The sequence below is a fragment of the Pteropus medius genome, unplaced genomic scaffold (genome assembly GCF_902729225.1).
Source record: "Pteropus medius unplaced genomic scaffold, Ma_sr-lr_union100, whole genome shotgun sequence".
NCBI classification, from domain to species: Eukaryota; Metazoa; Chordata; class Mammalia; order Chiroptera; family Pteropodidae; genus Pteropus; species Pteropus medius.
In genome coordinates, this window is record NW_024349227.1 from 1,448,726 (window position 1) to 1,466,656 (window position 17,931).

The 17,931-nt window shown below is 39.3% G+C and overlaps 1 protein-coding gene across 1 annotated transcript in view; it reads left to right on the forward strand.

Annotated features, from left to right (window-relative positions):
- Nucleotides 1-6,586, forward strand: part of LEMD1 (LEM domain containing 1) — a 55,393-nt gene extending 48,807 nt beyond the window's left edge. Inside the window, exons 7-8 of the mRNA XM_039881770.1 lie at nucleotides 4,535-4,611; nucleotides 5,528-6,586. Of these exons, the coding sequence (XP_039737704.1) occupies nucleotides 4,535-4,611; nucleotides 5,528-5,726 (276 nt within the window). The 3' untranslated portion in view covers nucleotides 5,727-6,586. The remainder of the gene's footprint in view (nucleotides 1-4,534; nucleotides 4,612-5,527) is intronic.
- The last annotated feature ends 11,345 nt before the right edge of the window (nucleotides 6,587-17,931 follow it).

Genomic DNA, 17,931 nt, shown 5'->3' on the forward strand with positions numbered 1-17,931 from the left:
AAGTCATTTGTAAAAATGTCTGGTTCTACATACAGGCCTTTTTAAAAAAATTGCAGTGATTGGAAAATGTAACACATTTCGGTTAGGAGAGAATTTCATCCCCGCCCCCAGGTGTGTCACTGCCTCCTAACTCTTCAAAGTCCAACAGTAAAAAGTCCTGGAAGAATAAGAGAGAGGAGGGAGCAGGGACCTCAGCACTCAGCACGCCTTCCTTGATTGCCCATAATTGTAGATGTCGGCCTCTGATATTTCAGGCTAGCTTTGGGTCTACACTGTAAAATACACATCTTGCAGAAATGCAAAACAAACTTGTATGTCTTTATGGACAAATATTAATCATTTTAGTCAAAGTAGATTATTTTTTAAAATTCCAAATACATTTTTGGATGAGTAATGATTTAATTAGAATACAAAATTATTATTGTTCTTTCTGGCTGTGAATAGTAATCCAGTGTTTTGTAGTTATAATATGATATGACACAATAGCACATACACAATGCACTCTCAGATTCAATCTGATATACATAGGTAGGCAATAAGAGTTAGCACGAAATAGTCTACCTGGAAAAATCTTTAAAAGTTACTTCATCTGAAATATTCAAGAAGAGATCTAATGGCTATACGTGTTACTTCCACAGGAAATTAATGATTGGATAATTTATTAATTAATGAAAACAGTGTCTAGAAATATTTTTTGATTTATTTTCAATGATGAGTTCTCCCAATAGAAATATTACAAAACAAAAAGACATAGGCATTAAAACCAGAATATCTGGGCATAAGTTAAAGCTCTGCCTTTTTACTAATTGTGTGACCTGGGGCAAATACTTTAGCTCTGTAAGCCTTTATTTCCTCAGCTATAAAATGGTGTCTATAATGGTTAACTCCTAGAGCTGTTACAAAGATTAAATAAATTGAGGCATGTTGAATGACGAGATAATAGAGGTTCGCAGTGTGGTGCTCTAATTCCCTTCTAGTAAAACAGCATTACCATTCTGTGGTACAGCATGATGATTATGAGCAGGGACTCTGAGGCTTCACTGCCAGAGTTGACTCCTGGCTGCACCATCTCAACAGTTGTGTGACCATGGGCAAGCTACTTAAACTCTCCACGCCTCACTTTTCTCATCTATAAAATGGGCGTAACAAGAGCACTTTCCTAATAGGGCGGTAGTGAGGATTAAATGACTTTATTCATGTAAAATGCTTAGGATGGTGCCTGGGACATAGGAAATGCTATATACATGTTAGCTAATATTATAATGAGATACTCATAGCTTATTATATTGGCATATCTCATAATTAGTACATTTATAAATACAGCTGTGATCAGCAATATGTGGATGGGTGTAATTTTTGACTTGAATGCCAGAGGTGCAGTGTAGCGGGTGGAGAAACAGAGGAGGCCATACAGTCCCCACTCTCAGCTGTGAACACTTTGCCCAGACAGCCATCTTTGCAGATTCTAGCTCAGGGCATAGGGGAAAAGGAGCAAAGACATTACATTTCCCCATGGTGCCACTTACTATCACTTACTAAGCCATAGCTTTAATGAACACCAATATTTTTAAGTTCCATTATAAATGATGTTTATAGTGAAAACCGTATTATAACAGCATTAAAGGAATGTTCTAAAGATGAAAAACAAATCAACTACAAACATACCTGACACAAAAGCTGATTTCATTTTTCAGTTTCCCTCTAGTTTTTGTTTATGTGCATATACAGTATGTATTCACACAGTCGCTGTCGCTGTGTACATACAACTCTATACTCTTTTTACTCATTTAACATTAATTGATATCCCTTTTCCCTGTTAGATAGTCTTTATAATTATTGTATTTATTGATGGCTACACAGTCAAGTTGATAGGCTATAATTATTCCTTTTTTGAAAATCAAAATGTTCACCTTTTGCATACTGTAGAACTCTATATTTGAATAATAGTAAAGGACATAAATTATAAAAGAAAAGGAAATCAAAGACCTAAAACTCCTATGGCAGGAGGAAAGAGAGGAGAGAGAGTATTTGATTGCCTAAGAGCTTTGAAATCCTATAATTTGATTTCGCACCAGACTTCTACCCCAAATGCTTTATTTAACATATCTATTTTTAAATTTAAGAGAATTAAAAAGCAGTTGCATGTGACAGGTCTGTGGAGGTTCATTATACCATTGTCTACATTTGTATATGTTTGAAACTTCCTATAATTAAAAACATTTTTTAAAAGAATGTGCTTTAAAAAATTTTTTTTTCCAACACCTTTGGAAATAGTTTGAAGTATCTATTGGTAAGCAGACCACCTCTAGCCCAAGTGGCACCTTGGTGAGAATTTTTAAGGTCTCTCTTCCTCAAAAGCCTTTGCTTCTGTCTTCTAGGAAATTGTTGTAGTGGTTTGTACATCTTCGATATCTACACTGGGAATGGTGCCTCTTTGAACATGGTGCTCTTGTGTCATGTACAGCTTCCCACCATCTGCAGAGGCCCTGCTTGGGTTTCACTACACTGCTGTTGAGAACATCTTCTTTAAGAAGATGAGGCAGGGAGTAGAAGGAAGAGATGGAAGCCAAAGCTGTTTCATTGTTGGTGGCCTTTACTAAGAAAGGGGTTGTCGGCAGTAAATGATGGTACAGCAGGCCATGTCCTCCCCACCCACCTCAGGCTGAGACCATTGGACCTACTGACACAACACATCCTATAGGTGACATTTCAGAGTCACTAGATTTATGTGCTTTGTTGGAGTGTCCTGACAACACAGTTGCTAAGGCCAGGTCTGTCCTTTCTCCTGGTAACTCTGTGACTCAGTTGAGTGCCCCAGTGTCTCATGTCCTACCTTCCATCATACCCTAGTCCCATCTATCTCAATGTTGCTGTCAGAACATCTACTTTTGACCTTCCTTCTGATTTTTGTTCTGTCCTGGTATTGGTAAGTCCTTTCCCTGTAGGAGGTGAGTCCTATCTTCCTCTCATATTTTGAGGAATTCTTCAATTCCTGATTCCCTTGTCCATAGCCTACTGTTTCATGAGGCATCTTGCAACACAGTAGATGTCAGGAGGCTTGTCTCATGTTCAGGGGTCCTGGGCCCCTGTGAAGAGATAGAGACCAAGCTACCAATGATGTAAAGTGGTAGATATTGTGTCTTGATTAAAGAGAAATAGAAGACAGCTCCATGAGATCCAACAGGTGGTCTGATTAGTGATAAAAGAAGTCAGTGCAGGATACTTACACATAACCATTCTCAGGGGTGAGCTCTTTAGAGCAAGAACAGTGTGATGATCCCTTCAGAAATTCTCACAGTGGCATGGGGCCTGGCACTCCGCAGCATACCACATATGTTTGTTGAATGAATAAATGAAACTTTGGGTCAATAAAATAAAGTACAGAACATGTGTATTAGGACTAAAGGAATATAGACCAGATAACCAATCTGAGTGAATGAGAGTAATGAAAAAGACTTTTAACAGGAGGGAAATTCTTTTAGAAACTGAAGGATAGAGAGGAGTCTAGTGTAGTGGTTCCAGCACATAGCTTCACTGATGATACTGTGTGATCTTAAACAGTTACTTAAACTTTCTATGCCTCGACACTCATCATCTCCCAAATGAAGCAATGATAGTGCATACCAGATGAGTGTAGGGTTGTCTAGGAGGCCTCAGTGAGTTAATGAGTTAATAGAGCCTGGCAGTCAATAAATGGTGGTTAACAACATCATATGACACCACTTCTTTGCATTCTTGGACATTGTAGACACTTGAGGAAGATAAGACCTGAATATTAAATATGAATAGACAATCGAGGAAAGCCAGGCACATAAGGAAAAACAGCAACACAAAATTAACAGTAATGATTATTATCATAATCATTATTACTAATATTTATTAAGTGCTTATATGCTAAGAGATGTTTAATCATTTAGCATGGATTAAACCTCTTAATCTTTACAATTTTATTTCACAGAGAGGAAACAAAGGCATAGTGAGCTATCCTTTTTTACTTTATTAAAAAAATAACAGAATGAAAGAAATTTTCGGAAAAAGAAAATATGATTGTCTCTACTCCTATTCTTCATACAGAACATTTTCATTTTCCTAAATTATTTTCTAGTCATTGTTCATACCCAACTTGTTTTTTAAAATAACTTTATTTTTCATATAAAAATGACGCATGCTCATAAAAAAGTTCCAAGCAATAAAAGTACAAATAAGAGAGCAAAATAGATGATACTTAAGAACAGAATGCTGCTCACGTCACTGGTGTGTCTAGTGTTCAAGTATGAATCATTGAAGTAAAATATTACTTCACGGAACTTGGAGGATTTTGCTACTATTGAATAAAGGCACACTTAAAATTTGTGTTATGAAGTACTAAACTACATGATGTACCAAGAACTTTTCAGTCCTCAGATTATAAGAGGTCTGATAAGGTCCTTTGTACAAGACATTAGAAACTGTATCATGAGGCCTCTTCTTGAAAATTTGATAAATATTATCTTCTTGATAAATAAATTATTGATATTTTCTGTCTGTTCATTAGAGACCCAAGGCTTCCCGCACTAAACCAAAAGTCCAAGATATCTACTGTCTGGATCATAAGCATTCTGAGAAAATAAGGTAATACTTTTCTTAGCATATGAGGAGATATTGTTGACTTATGTAACTCCTGGAAAAAAAACTGTTATTCAGACTTTTGTGAAGAGTTTGAGTCTGAAAAGAATCTGTTGAGAAAGAGAATTTGTAATATCTCATAATTTCAAAGCTGAAGAAGTTCTAGTTCACCACTTATGTTTAGAGGTAAGGAAACGAACCAGAGAGATTGAGGGGGCTGCCAAAAGTCACAATGAACTGAAACCAGAACCCAAGGTTCTTGATGTGTAGTCATTTCAAGATATATATTCCTATTCGTGTCTTGGAAAATGGGGAAAGAAGGGAAAAAAAGAGCAGGTAGTGGAAATAAATGCTCAAGACCAGCCATTTTATTAGTCAGAAAGTAAAGCTTTCTGGAAAGTTCCCTAATTTCTGAATAAACTTCAGCCAATTTCCAGGATTAGACTAATGAAAACATAAGACTTTAAAAGATTTCAGAAAGTATTCTCTTGCCCTTTTAAATGCAAAATAAGCAGATTTCAAAAGCACTTCACAGGTATAACTGCTACCTTTCAGGTATAACCTGAAAGGTAGCAGTTATACCTGTGAAGAAGGAAGAGAGAGGGCTTGCATACTGGTGCCCTCATCCACTCTTACAGATCTCCAGTGAGACCAAGGGAGCTGTGAGGCCCTGAGTCAGGGCTTTATGCCAGCATTACACAAGTGGATGATAAAGAAATGCTTGGTGGGATTTTCTCAAGCTCACATCCCTGTGAACCCTGTTATTATCATTTGTCAAAATTAGCATAGGTTTTCAGTGATAGAGGGCTGCTCCCTAAAGCCCCACTGGGGTTGCTCCCTTGAGCACCAAGGCCCACACACTTTCAGGGGTTGCTCAGCTCGTAGATGTATGCAACCCTAAGAGTCGCTAATGTTTTCGCAGGTGTGCCTCAAGAGCACCAAACACCAGATTCAAAGAATGGAGTAACACCACAAAGAAAGACTACTGCGTAATAAACAAGAATGTTGGGAACAGGAAGCTAGAAAGGCTTCCAGTGGGCTTGAAGCTTGCTGTGTTTGGCATCTTCATCATTGTGGTATTTGTCTACATAACTGTGGAAAAGAAGCCACTCTTTGGTTAAGTGCTTTAGGAGCATAGCAATGATTGCCTCCAAGCTCTCCTGCTTCAAGAAGGAACAGGACTGCTCTTAAGGGGAAAGGCCAGCCATGTAGCCAAGTAGTCTTCCTTTGCACTGTATCCGAGCTCAGCCAGGTGGAAGGAATGAGGGGAAGAAGCAGGCACTTGTATCAAAGAGTTGGATTATAGGGAAGTCTCCCAGTCATGTCAGCCATCATTAAAGGGGCTTCCACATTGGAGCACACTTCTAAAAAAGAAACTGTGCCTGAGTTTTTCTTTTTAACTATGGTGACAAGTCATCGATCACATTTCATTCACTCTTTAAATTGTAGTCAACTATAGAAAGGCCACAAAAGGCAATTAACAAAAAAAGAGTGTGTCTAGTTTGGCAAACACAAGGAAATATCTAACATCACCAGTAATGAAAAGAAAATAATTTAGCATTTTTACCATTGAAACTTAGCAAGTTTTGAAAAAATAAGGTCTAATGAGGGAACATAATGACCATGGCCTCTGGAACCAGACAGAGCTTGGTCAGCACCTGGCTCCTCTGTGTATTGGTTCTGTGGCCTTGAGTGAGTTACTTGTCTTCTCTGAGCTTCAGTTTCAATTTCGAAAGTAGGATTAGAATAGACCTGTTAGGGTAAAGAAGAATTCGAAGAAATAATGCAAATAAAGTACTTAGTGTGGTTCATATCTGACTAATAGTAAGCCCCTAATAAATGCTCAATAAATGTTTAAGAAATATTACAGTTTAGCACAATACTTCTACTTCTAGGAGGAGCTAATTTTAGATACAGACAAGTCTTAAGTACCAAGAAGTTGACTGCAGCAATTTTTATGGTAGCCAAAATGTAGAACCAACCCGAATATCTAACAATAGGGGAGTGTTTTAATAAGTTGAAGTATAGCCTCTTGATAGATAATTTTATAATAATTAAAAATATTAAGAGTTTATTGTAAGAGAAAATTCTTATTCAAAAAAATTTTATAACAGCTTTATTGAGATATAATTTACATGCCATATTATTCACCTACTTAAAGTGTACAAGTCAATGATTTTTAGTATATTCATAGAGTTGTACCACCACCACCACAATCAATTTTAGAATATTTTCATCATCCTTAAAATACTTTTTAAAATAATAAAAAATGACACAGATTTGTTAGTATTGTGTAATCACAACTGTACAAAAAACACTGGAAGAAAATATGTTACCAGTACTTCAGTGATGGGACTCTGATTTTCTTTTTTTTTTAATTCTACTTTTCTATATTTTTTAAGATTTCTATAAGCACGGTGTGTTAATTTGCTAATGAGAGAAAATAAATTTTAATTTTTAGAACTTATATACTGTATTACAGTTTGCAAGGAAAACAAAACTCCAGTAAGGCCAAATTAGGGATTACTTTTATCTCACAAAAATAAATTTGGAGCTTAAGATATATATTATTTTTAAAAATAACCAAATGTAATATGATTCTAATTCAAATAAACCAATTGTGAAAAAAATATGATTAAGAAAATTTGAGACCAATAAGATAATCAGTGATATTAAGAGATACTTGAACTTATTGAGCAGCAGCAGCTATTCTGTGACCATGAGGTAAAAAGACTAAGAGAAAGGCTGAGATAATCAGAGACACTGGCCTGCTATCTTTGAACTGCTGAAATGAGTTCTGCAGTTCAGGCCATTGCATTAACATCCAAGACAGAACTTACAGGACTAACCACATCACACTGCCAGCTCTGTGTTACGTATTTCGTCCAGAACACTAAAGAAGGCTGGGAAAGTAAGCATTTCAGCTTTAGCAGCCTCTTTATTAGATAGACAAGAGAGAAGAGAATCAGGTATAAGAATAGGAGAAAGCAACCTACAGTGATGGTCACATGTTCTTTAAAAAAGACATTTCTGCAGCTATAATTGAAAAGTAAAAATAGGGAATTCTGGTCAAGGTGGCGCAGTAGGTATACACTGCTCACCTCCTCATGACCATATCAAAATTATAACTAAATGGCAGAACAACCATCATCAAGAGTTGTCTGAGGTCTGGCTGAATAGGAGTCCTATAACTGGGGACATACATAAGAGGCCACCTTGAGACTAGTAGGAGAAGCAGAGATGCACCATGTGTGGTGGTTGAAAATCAGGAGAGATATCTTGGCTGTAGTGGTCCCCCCAAAGGAATGAGAGGTCCCAATCCCACAGTAGGCTCACCAGCCCAGAGTTCCAGTACCAGAAAGAGAAATCCCCACAATCCATGGCTATGACAACCAGTGGAGATTGTGGCTGAATGACATGGCAGGAGTCGCAGATATTTCTCTTAAAGGGCTTGTACACAGACTTACTCAGTGATGGACTCACTCATTCTGAGCTCCAGCACTGGGACAACTGCTCAAAAAGTGCCAGGGACATACAGGGAGAAACTTAATTGTCTAGAAGGGACAGCTTTCCCAGACAGAAATGCTAGCAGAATCCATCGTTCCTTTGTTGAGCCTTCACTCCTCCCAGAACACAGGCAGCTGCCATATCTAAGTCTCCATCAACCTGGCTAACACAGGTTGCCCTGCCCAAGTGATTCCCTGAGATCCCACCCCTCCCAACTTGCAAACCCACCCAAGCCTCTTCCAGTGGCTTTTCCATATAAAAAAAACCTGTCTTGGCTCATGTTGCAGACTTTTCTAAAGTCTCTTAAAGGTTCACAGAACCCAAACAAGCAACAATTGGCCTTGGCATGCCTTGTACCTTTTGCTGAGCAACACCAAGCCTGGCACTAGTAGCAGCCAACCTCAGTTCACAGCTTGGCCTCTCAAGGTTCCTCTAAGCCCAGCACAGGTGGTAGCCATCTTCAGATTGCTTGGTGACTCTTGCCAGGTGGCCCTAGACAGTGCACAGTCTGCAGCTCCTCCATTGACAACCAGTCAGCCCAATGGTCAATCTCTCCCAATGACAAGCAAACAGCAACCAAGGCTCAACTACAACAAGAGGGCACACACAACCCATATAAGGGACAATCGGGAGCATCCAGCTCAGGTGACCAGGGAAGACTGTGCCACTGGGACTCACAGCACGCTTAGTAAATAAAGCCACTCTACTGAGACTGGAAGACATAGCAGCCCTACCTAAAACATAGAAATAAACACAAGTAGGCAGTCAAAATGGGGAGACAAAGAAACATGTCCCAAATGAAAGAACAGAACAAAGCTCCAGAAAAAAAAAAAAAAAAAAAAAAAAAAAAAAAAAAAAAAACTAAACAAAATGGAGACAAATAATCTACCAGATACAGAGTTCAGAACACTGGTTATTAGAATGCTCAATGAACTTAGGGGAAGTAGATGAACTTGGTGAGAACTTAAAGAGATAGAAAACATCAAAATGGAGATAGAAACCATAAAAAGAATCAGTCAGAAATGAAGAATAAAATAATTGAAATGAAGCCTACATTAGAGGGAATCAACAGTAGATTAGATGAAGCAGAGGATCCAATCAGTGATTTAGAAGATAAGGTAGCAGAAAACACCCAATCAGAACAGCAATGAGAAGAAAGAGTCTTAAAAAATGAGGATAGTTTAATGGACCTCTGACAACATCAAGTGTACTAACATTCACATCATAAAGGTACCAGAAGAAGAGAGAGAACAAGGAATTGAAAACCTATTTGAAGAAATACTGATGGAAAATTTCCCTAACCTGGCAAAGGAGATAGACCTACAAGCTTAAGAAGTGAAGAGAGTTCCAAACAAGATGAACCCAAACAGGCCCACATCAAGACAAATCATAATTAAAGTGCCAAACTTTAAAGACTAAGAGTATCTTAAAAGCATCAAAAGAAAAGCAACTAGTTGCCTACCAGAGAGCTTCCATGAGACGGTCAGCTGATTTCTCAAATAAAACATTGCAGGCCAGGAGAGATTGTCATGAAATACTCAAAGTGATGAAAAATAAGGACCTACAACCAAGATTATTTTACCCAGCAAAGCTATCATTTATAATTGAAAGCCAGATAAAGAGCTTTCCAGACAATAAAAAGCTAAAGGAGTTTATCAACACCCAACCAGTATTCCAAGAAATTCAGAGGGACTTGTTTAAGAAGAAAAAGAAGGGGGGGGGGAAGATTAAAAATATGAATAATAAAATGGCAATAACTACATATCTATAAATAATTACTTTAAATGTAAAAGGATTAAATGCTCCAATCAAAAGATAGGGTAGCTGAATGGATAAGAAAATGAGACCCTTATATATGCTACCAGAGACTCACTTCTAATTGAGAGACACACGCAGACTGAAAGTCAAAGAATGGAACAAGATATTTCATGAAAATGGAAATGAAAAAAAAAGTACTTGAGATAACAATACTTATACCAGACAAAATAGACTTTAAAACAAAGGCTATAACAAGAGACAAAGAAGGGCGCAATAATTCCACTTCTGGGTATTTATCCAAAGAAACCCAAAATACTACTTTGAATGGACATGTGAATCCATATGTTCATTGCAGTGTTATTTACAATAGTGAAGATATGGAGGCAATCTGGATGTCCATCAGAGGATGAATGGATAAAGAAGAGGTGGTACATATACAATGGAATATCACTCAGCCATTAAAAAATTCTTTTAAAGAATGAATTCTTGCCATCTGCAACAACATGGATGGACCTAGAGGGTATTATGCTGAGTGGAGTAAGGCAGAGAAAGACAAACGCCATATGATTTCACTTACACGTGGACTCTTAAGAACAAAACGGAAACAAACTCATAGATACAGAGAACATTTTGAGGGTTGCCAGATGGAAGCGGGGTTGGAGGAGTGGGTGAAAAAGGGGTAGGGATTAAGAAGTACAAAATAGTCATAGGGATGTGAAGTACAGCATAAGGAATGTAGTTAATAATATTGTAATAACTATGTGTGGTGTCAGATGGGTACTAGACTTAGGATGATCACTTCATGAGTTATATAAATGTCTAATTGCTATGTTGTATACCGAAACTAATATAATATTGTATGCTAACTATAATTTAAAAATAAAAAAATATTTTAAAAAGAATAAAACAGAAAAAATAAAATATAAATATAATTTTAAAAATTTTTAAAGGACACATTTGTTATTAATAAGATCAAGCATTATACTAAATAAATTTCTCCTAGAAGATTTCTTTGGTATTTTGAACCTTTGCCAGTTCTTTCTATAAATCAGAATCTTGTAATCAATTTAAAGAGACTACACAAGACATCTAATTAGTGCTTTACCACTCAGTGTGTGGGTCCCCAACCTGCAATATTAGTGTCTTAGGCCCCACCCTAACTGGAATCTGCATTTTAATAGGATCCCAGGATTCCTGGACATATTAAAATTTGAGAAGCACTGCTGTGATCCATGCCCCTCAGATGCTTATGTAGGAGGAGTCCTAGCTCAAGCCTAAGCCATACTGACTCTAAAAGTCAGACCAGGAGACCAGGGGTAGGTCCATCAGGAGGAGTCTATTACATTGGAGACTCGTTCCCCCTTTGCAAAAAACTTGTCTTAAAGGAAGAGACTCAGGCATACGAGTTTGATCCCAGGAACTGTTTCACTATTCATATAATAATTTATTTACACCTCGGGTGGCTGAGACAACTGTATTGGTGAGCAGACATGGGCATCTTCACGAGACTCCCAGGAGGAGAAGGAGGAGCTGCAAATTGCCTGGTGCAAGTAGGGTGGGAGGCGGGGGAAGGGGGTTAGTTAAAACCCCTATGCTTAGAGAACTCTAAAATGCACTGGCCCTGTTTTGTGAATATTTGTGATATGACCCAAGTATTTCATGAACTCTTTAAGGCTCACCTTCCCTTGGTAATCTGGGGAAGTGTGTATGGGCAGTGGGGCTGACTGTCGTCTCAGGACCACTGTCCTTGCTGCCACCAAGCTGACCTCAGCAGAGGGCTGATACAAAGAAGGCTCCTTTTCCCATTGCTGCCCTGTCCCTAAATTCTCCACAATACGATAACACAGGCAGCGTGTATAACAGGCTTTTCTGAAATTTTAGACATAATAAGCTAAAATATGGGGAGGGGAGAAATGTCCTCAGTGCCTTTCCCAACAACAGCATCATCTACCCACCTCCACCCCATCTTACGCTACATGGAACCAGCAGAAGCCATGACATTGAGATTATTTTGACCTTGGGCCAAATCAAATTCTCAGGCAGGGCTCTCTCCTCCAGTAGTCTCAGCAATAGAAAAGGAATGCTATAGAGATTTATTCCCTTGTCGAGAGCAAACTCCTGGCCATCGGGATGTTTTATTTTTCCAGTACTAACTACTCATCTGCCTGCCTTACAAATCTTGGAGCTCCTTGGGTTGGGGACTGTACCATAATCATCTCTGGATCTCTTCTCAAAGTGAAGTCTTCACTTCGTCCAGAATGAGCCCACATCCTTTTCAAGCCATTTCAAACCCAAACAGACATATGAAATTACAAAACCAATACCCCAGATTTTGCCTCCTATTTATTCTTGTGAGAAGTTCCTAAAATGAGCAAACTGCTGTTGAAAGGCGTTCCCAATCAACCTCATTATGCAGTGTTTATCCTTTTAACAGGCTGTCATTCCCAGGGCTCCTGTAATACTCAGTATTCGTTTCTGTAAATGTCACTATTTACCTCGGGGTAAGACCTGCTGCCCAGAAAGGGGATTCTTCCTCTCTGATTGCCAACCAGTTAAGTGGAGTGCTGGCTGGTGGAACAGAATTCAGCTAATTGCATGTCACACAGGGGCGGTGGATTTCACGGGCTTGTGTTCCACATATGGGGCAATGAGCCCTATTCCATCACATGTGTGCCGTTTAAATCTCTACCCAGCCAACACTCAGGCTGGCAGATGGAAGAAATTTTTAAAGGCTCTATTTCTGGTTTTCGACATTCAGAGAAACACTGTGCTACCACCTCTTAAAAATAATTGGTTAAGTACCAAGTTATTTTCATTGCCACAGTCATAAATAAAGAAGTGCTAGACCACATTATTCATATCTGTAGTAGTTGACGATGATTCTCACATGCAAGGAAAAGGAGTATTGATGTTTGGGAGGTTGTCTTTTCTTGCTTCTTTCCTTTCCTTCTCTCCTCAAACCCCATCCCCATCCCTAGTCAAAAAAAAAAAAAGTCTTGATTAGAGTAACATGAAGGGGTTGATCTTTGAAGTAAAATAAAACTTTACTATTTCCTGAAGCAAGAAATTATCTCAAGACTAAAATAAGAAAGTGCCTAACCAACTTAGCATTTGATTCTAGGGAAGATTTCCCATAGAAACTTGGAAAGCAGAAAATGAAAGGGAAGCCAATTAGTGTGTCAAGCCATGCTAGCTTTTAACAAGCTTGCTCAAGAAGAAATGAACCCGTTAAGAATGTCCTCCAAGGCAAATGTGACTGTCATCCTGGGCTCCCTTGATACCTTGGTGCGCAGCCTGGTCACGCTTCTTTCCAGTTCACTGTGGCAAAGCAGGTGAGTGAAGAGCAGGGAAAAAATGTGTGGAGGTGTTACAGCTCGGCGCTAGTCAGCACTGTTACAACGAGCTCCCCAAGCTCCCCGCATTACGGGACCACAGTCACTGAAAAATGAAGGCTCCTGCGAATGCTCTGTGTGTGGGTGTAACCTAACACAGCACTGCCTAATGAATCAGTCTCTGGTGAGCCAGAAGGGGGCTGCTGTAGGTGCGAGGCAGATGTGAATGAGGACATCTCTCCTCACTTCCTGGCAACGAAAGACTGGTGTGACAACTACAGTTCCTAGAGAGCCGTCTTAAAATCTTCTTTGGAGTTCAAGGATTAGCTCACAATTTGTGGAGGGAACAGGATGAGTTTCTTTCTTCCTTCCTTCCTTCCTTCTTTCCATCCTTCCTTCCTCTCTCTCTCTCTCTGTCTCTCTCTCCCCCTCCCTTCGGAGAGTCCGCTACTGTTCTGACTGGAGGGCAGCTCCTTTCTCTTTCACAGGAACGGTGTCAGGCGACCCCTGAAATGGGCAAATAGGAGAAGGGCGAGTTCGCAACCTGAAAAAATAAGGGTGTCCCTGATGCTGGGAAGAGCACATTTTTTCTACTTACACAGCTGGAGAGTTGAAACCCGGTCTCAGTGGGGCAACTAGGGGGAAAGCGCCCTGAGCAAGGAATCGGGGAATCCAGGCTCCAATTCCAAGTCTGCCCTCGGCTACTTATGGGAATGGAGGGCTTTTCTGGAGTCTCAGTTTCTTCATCTGTACAATGTGCACCAGAATTCTGAGTCAGAATCTAATTAATGAGCTCAGTGAAATAAGTCAGTCACAAAAGAAAGAACACTGTGCGACTCCACTTGTATGAGGGACCCAAAGGAGTCAAGTTCATAGAAATAGAAGGTAGCATGGTGGCTGCCTGCGTCTGGAGAGAGGAGGAAATGGAGAGTTTTTGTTTAATGGGTGTGGGGTTTCAGTTATAGAGGATGAAAAAAGTTCTAGAGAGGGATGGTGGCAATGGTTGCACAGCAGTGTGGCTGAGCTTAGTGTCACAGTTAAAAATGGTTAAAACGATGAATTATATGTTATGCGTCTTTTACCACAATTAAAAAAAAAAAAGGAAGAAAGCAATTACCCATAGCATTGCCTCACAATATAAGGAGTCTCAAACTCAAACATCCATGGGGCCAGGCAAGTCGTATGAATGAATGTGAGCCCAATGATTTGCAAAACGCCCATTACACCGGAGGGGGCAGCAGCTCCCCGGCCCAGCCAAGACTTGCCATGTGGCAATGTGGGTAAGTTTTTCAAGAAAAGTGAAAAATTCTAGAGATTTAGGTGAAAGTTCTGAATCCTTCAAATTGGCAACTAATTCAAAATTTAAAAAAACAACTGTGGGCCAAAGTACACCTACAACTTAGATTCCACTTGCAAGATTCTAGTTTCCTCCTCTGTGTAGAGAGCCGATCTGTATCGACTGATTCCCTTTTCTTCTTCCTTTGTCAGAAGACCACCCCACATGTCTCCCTCAACAACAGGTTGTGGCCAAGACAAGCTGTACCTGGACAAGTCTCTCTACTTTCCACACTGTGTGCCCATGGGAACCCAACTGGAACATACCAGAACAGGCGAGGTATACGCCACTGTAACAGATGTGCTGGCATCAACATCGTGGTGGTTCTAATAGAACCCAGTAGAGATGTGGGGGTTTTATGCCCATTTCCTAGCCCCCAAATTCACTATTTCTTATGATTTTTTTTGGTTTTCTCAATGGAGATCTAGTGAATTTGTCCTTAACTATCCCATCACACTCTATGCCATCCATCTCTTGATTTCTGTTTTAAAACCAATCAACTTCTTCACTATATCTGATATCCATTCTCATTACCATATTCAGAAGTCAGGCGATATCTTGCACCTTTCTTGATTTTTGACAAGTGTGGAAAAAACATCCCAGTACATGAGATCTCAGGGTATAGGGATTTTAGCTTATGGGAGTAGTAACAGCCATGCAGATTCTAGAGGTCACTTATACTGTATTTCCAACATAAGCCCAATATTGCAACTTGACAAAAGAATAGGCAGCTTTCTGCATTTGCTAGCAGTTTCGTTTAAAGGTAGGCCAGTACTTGTAAAAGTAGGCCATTTGGGGAGATATAGGGAACACATCACTAATCACCTGCCAGGCTGCTGCTTGCTTATATCAAATCTGGTAGCAAAAAGGAGAAATTTGGGCATTTCCTTAGGCTAGACTTTCTACAATTAATTCTCAGTGACAGCACAGATGTCTCCTGCTTGTGAGAAGCCATCAAAAGCTTCTTTTTGATGTGATGTGCTCTCCCAAAGTGGGGAAGCAAAAGTATTGCTTAAAGGAACAGATCTGCACTCTCAGCAAATCCTGGTGATGATGGGATGGTTGTGGCCCTGTAGTCAAGGAGTCCTTCTGTCTACTCTTGTGGTCCAGCGTGGCCTGATGCCCAGTGGTACCACATTCAGCTGGGAAATTTTTCCAGATAACTACAGTTTGCCTCTTTGAGAGCAGTGGCAATTTCCCTCCTAACTGCGAATTATTCTGCTTACATTTATGCAGAGCCTACTATGTGCCGGATCCTGTGCTAGAAGCTGGGATATAATAAAGTTCACCATCTAATGTGGGAAGCAGAGACCTAAACGTAGGGTTATAACTTTTTCAAAGCATGTGAGTGGATGCTATTTTAGCACTCTGCCTAGATCCCCTTCCCAGCCTAGTGTGCCCACCCCTGCTGTGTGGGTTGGCTGCTCAAGGCTTATGCATGCCCCTCTCCTCCTGAGAGTTGCCCTCATGTGGTGGGGGCTGCTTCTCCTGGTCAGTTATACCCACCTTGGGCAGCCACAGCCAAAGACTGATATCAAAAAACAAAATGTGGGGAGAAGACAACTCTGCAATGAAGACCCACTTTCCTCCACATCTACCATAAAGCAGACCAAGGCTAGACTTTCGCTTGGACCCCGGTTCCATGTGGCTCTTTCCCCTCATCTTGCTCCAGACCCTTATGGGTCTTTCTGAAGAACACTTCTGTAATAAGCCACATGCCCCAAGTGCCTACCTCAGACTCTGCTTCTAGGAAACCCAACCCATGACAGTGTTATGGGGATGATATTTGATAGAAAATTTCCCGAAGTGTTATACCCTTCTTTGCCTTTTTAAGCAAAGAATCTTAAATATAATTTGCAGGAGAAAATATTTGCAAATCATATACCTGATAAGGGGTTAATATCCAAAATGTATAAAGAACCTGTATAACTCAATAACAACAACAACAACAAAAACAATCTGAATGAAAAATAGGCAGAAGGTCTGGATAGACATTTTTTTTTTCAAAGAAGACATACAGATGGACAACAGGTACGTGAAAAGATGCTCAACATCGTCAGGGAAATGCAAATCAGAACCACAATGAGATATCACCTCGCACTTGTTAGAATAGCTATTATCAAAAAGAAAAGAAATAATGTGTTGGCGAGGATGTGGAGAAAAGAAAACTCTTTGATGGGATTGTAAATTGGTGCAGCCATTTATGGAAAACAGTACAGAAGTTTCTCAAAAAATTACAAATAACACTACCATATGATCCAGGAATTCCACTTCGGGTATTTGTCCAAAGGAAATAAAAATATTAATTCAAAAAGATATATGCACTCCCATGTTCATCGTGGTATTATTTACAATAGCCAAGGTATGAAAGTGACCTAAGTGTCCATTGACTTTATCCAGCTGAATGGATAAAGAAAATGTGGTGTATATATACAATGGAATACTATTCAGCCATTAAAAATAATGAAATCTTGCCATTTGGGACAATATGGACAGATCTTGAGGGTATTATGCTAAATGAAATAGGTCAGATAGGGAAAGACAAATACCATATGATCTCATTTATTTGTGGAATTTAAAAAACAAAACAGAAAAACTAAGTTCACAGAGAACAGATTGGTAATAACCAGATGCGGGGGCAGAGGAGGTGTGAAATGGATGAAGGGGGCCAAAAGGTACAAACCTCAAGTTACAAAGTAAATAAGTCATGGGGATGTTATATACGGCATGGTGACAACAGTTAATAATACTATATCGCCTAATGAAAATTGCTGATAGTAGTTCTTTTAAAAGTACTCATCACAAGAGAAAAAGGTTTTCTAAGTATGGTGTCAGATGTTAACTAGACTTTTTGTGGCGATCATTTCACAATATACACAAATTTCAAATTATTATGTTCTATACTCGAAACTAACATAATGTTATGTGGCAATTATACCTCATAAAAAAAAAACATACAATTTTGCATATTTTGGAATGACTTCTCCTTTCATTTCCTCCTCAGTAAAATGTGGACATTGAATGAGATGATCTTGCCAGCTCTTAAGTGTTTTTAACCATGAGCATCACTTTGGGAATGGAGTGGAGAGACAGACAACCCTGGGTTCAGAGTCTGACCTCGTAGCTAACAGCAGAGGGTCCTCGCAAGCTGCCTGGCCATGCTGAGTTACAGTTCCTTCACTTGCTGAGTGGGGCAGTGATATCTATCTCAGGGTTGCTATGTGAACTAAGTGAAATCATCTGTAGTGAAGCATATGGTACAGCACCTAGCAATAAATGACAGCTATTATATTATAATGTTATTTTAATACCATATTAAAATAGGGATGTCTATAGAGGTCTATAGAGATAGACATCTATAAGTGACTTGCCCTACACTAAGTAGTCCTAGAA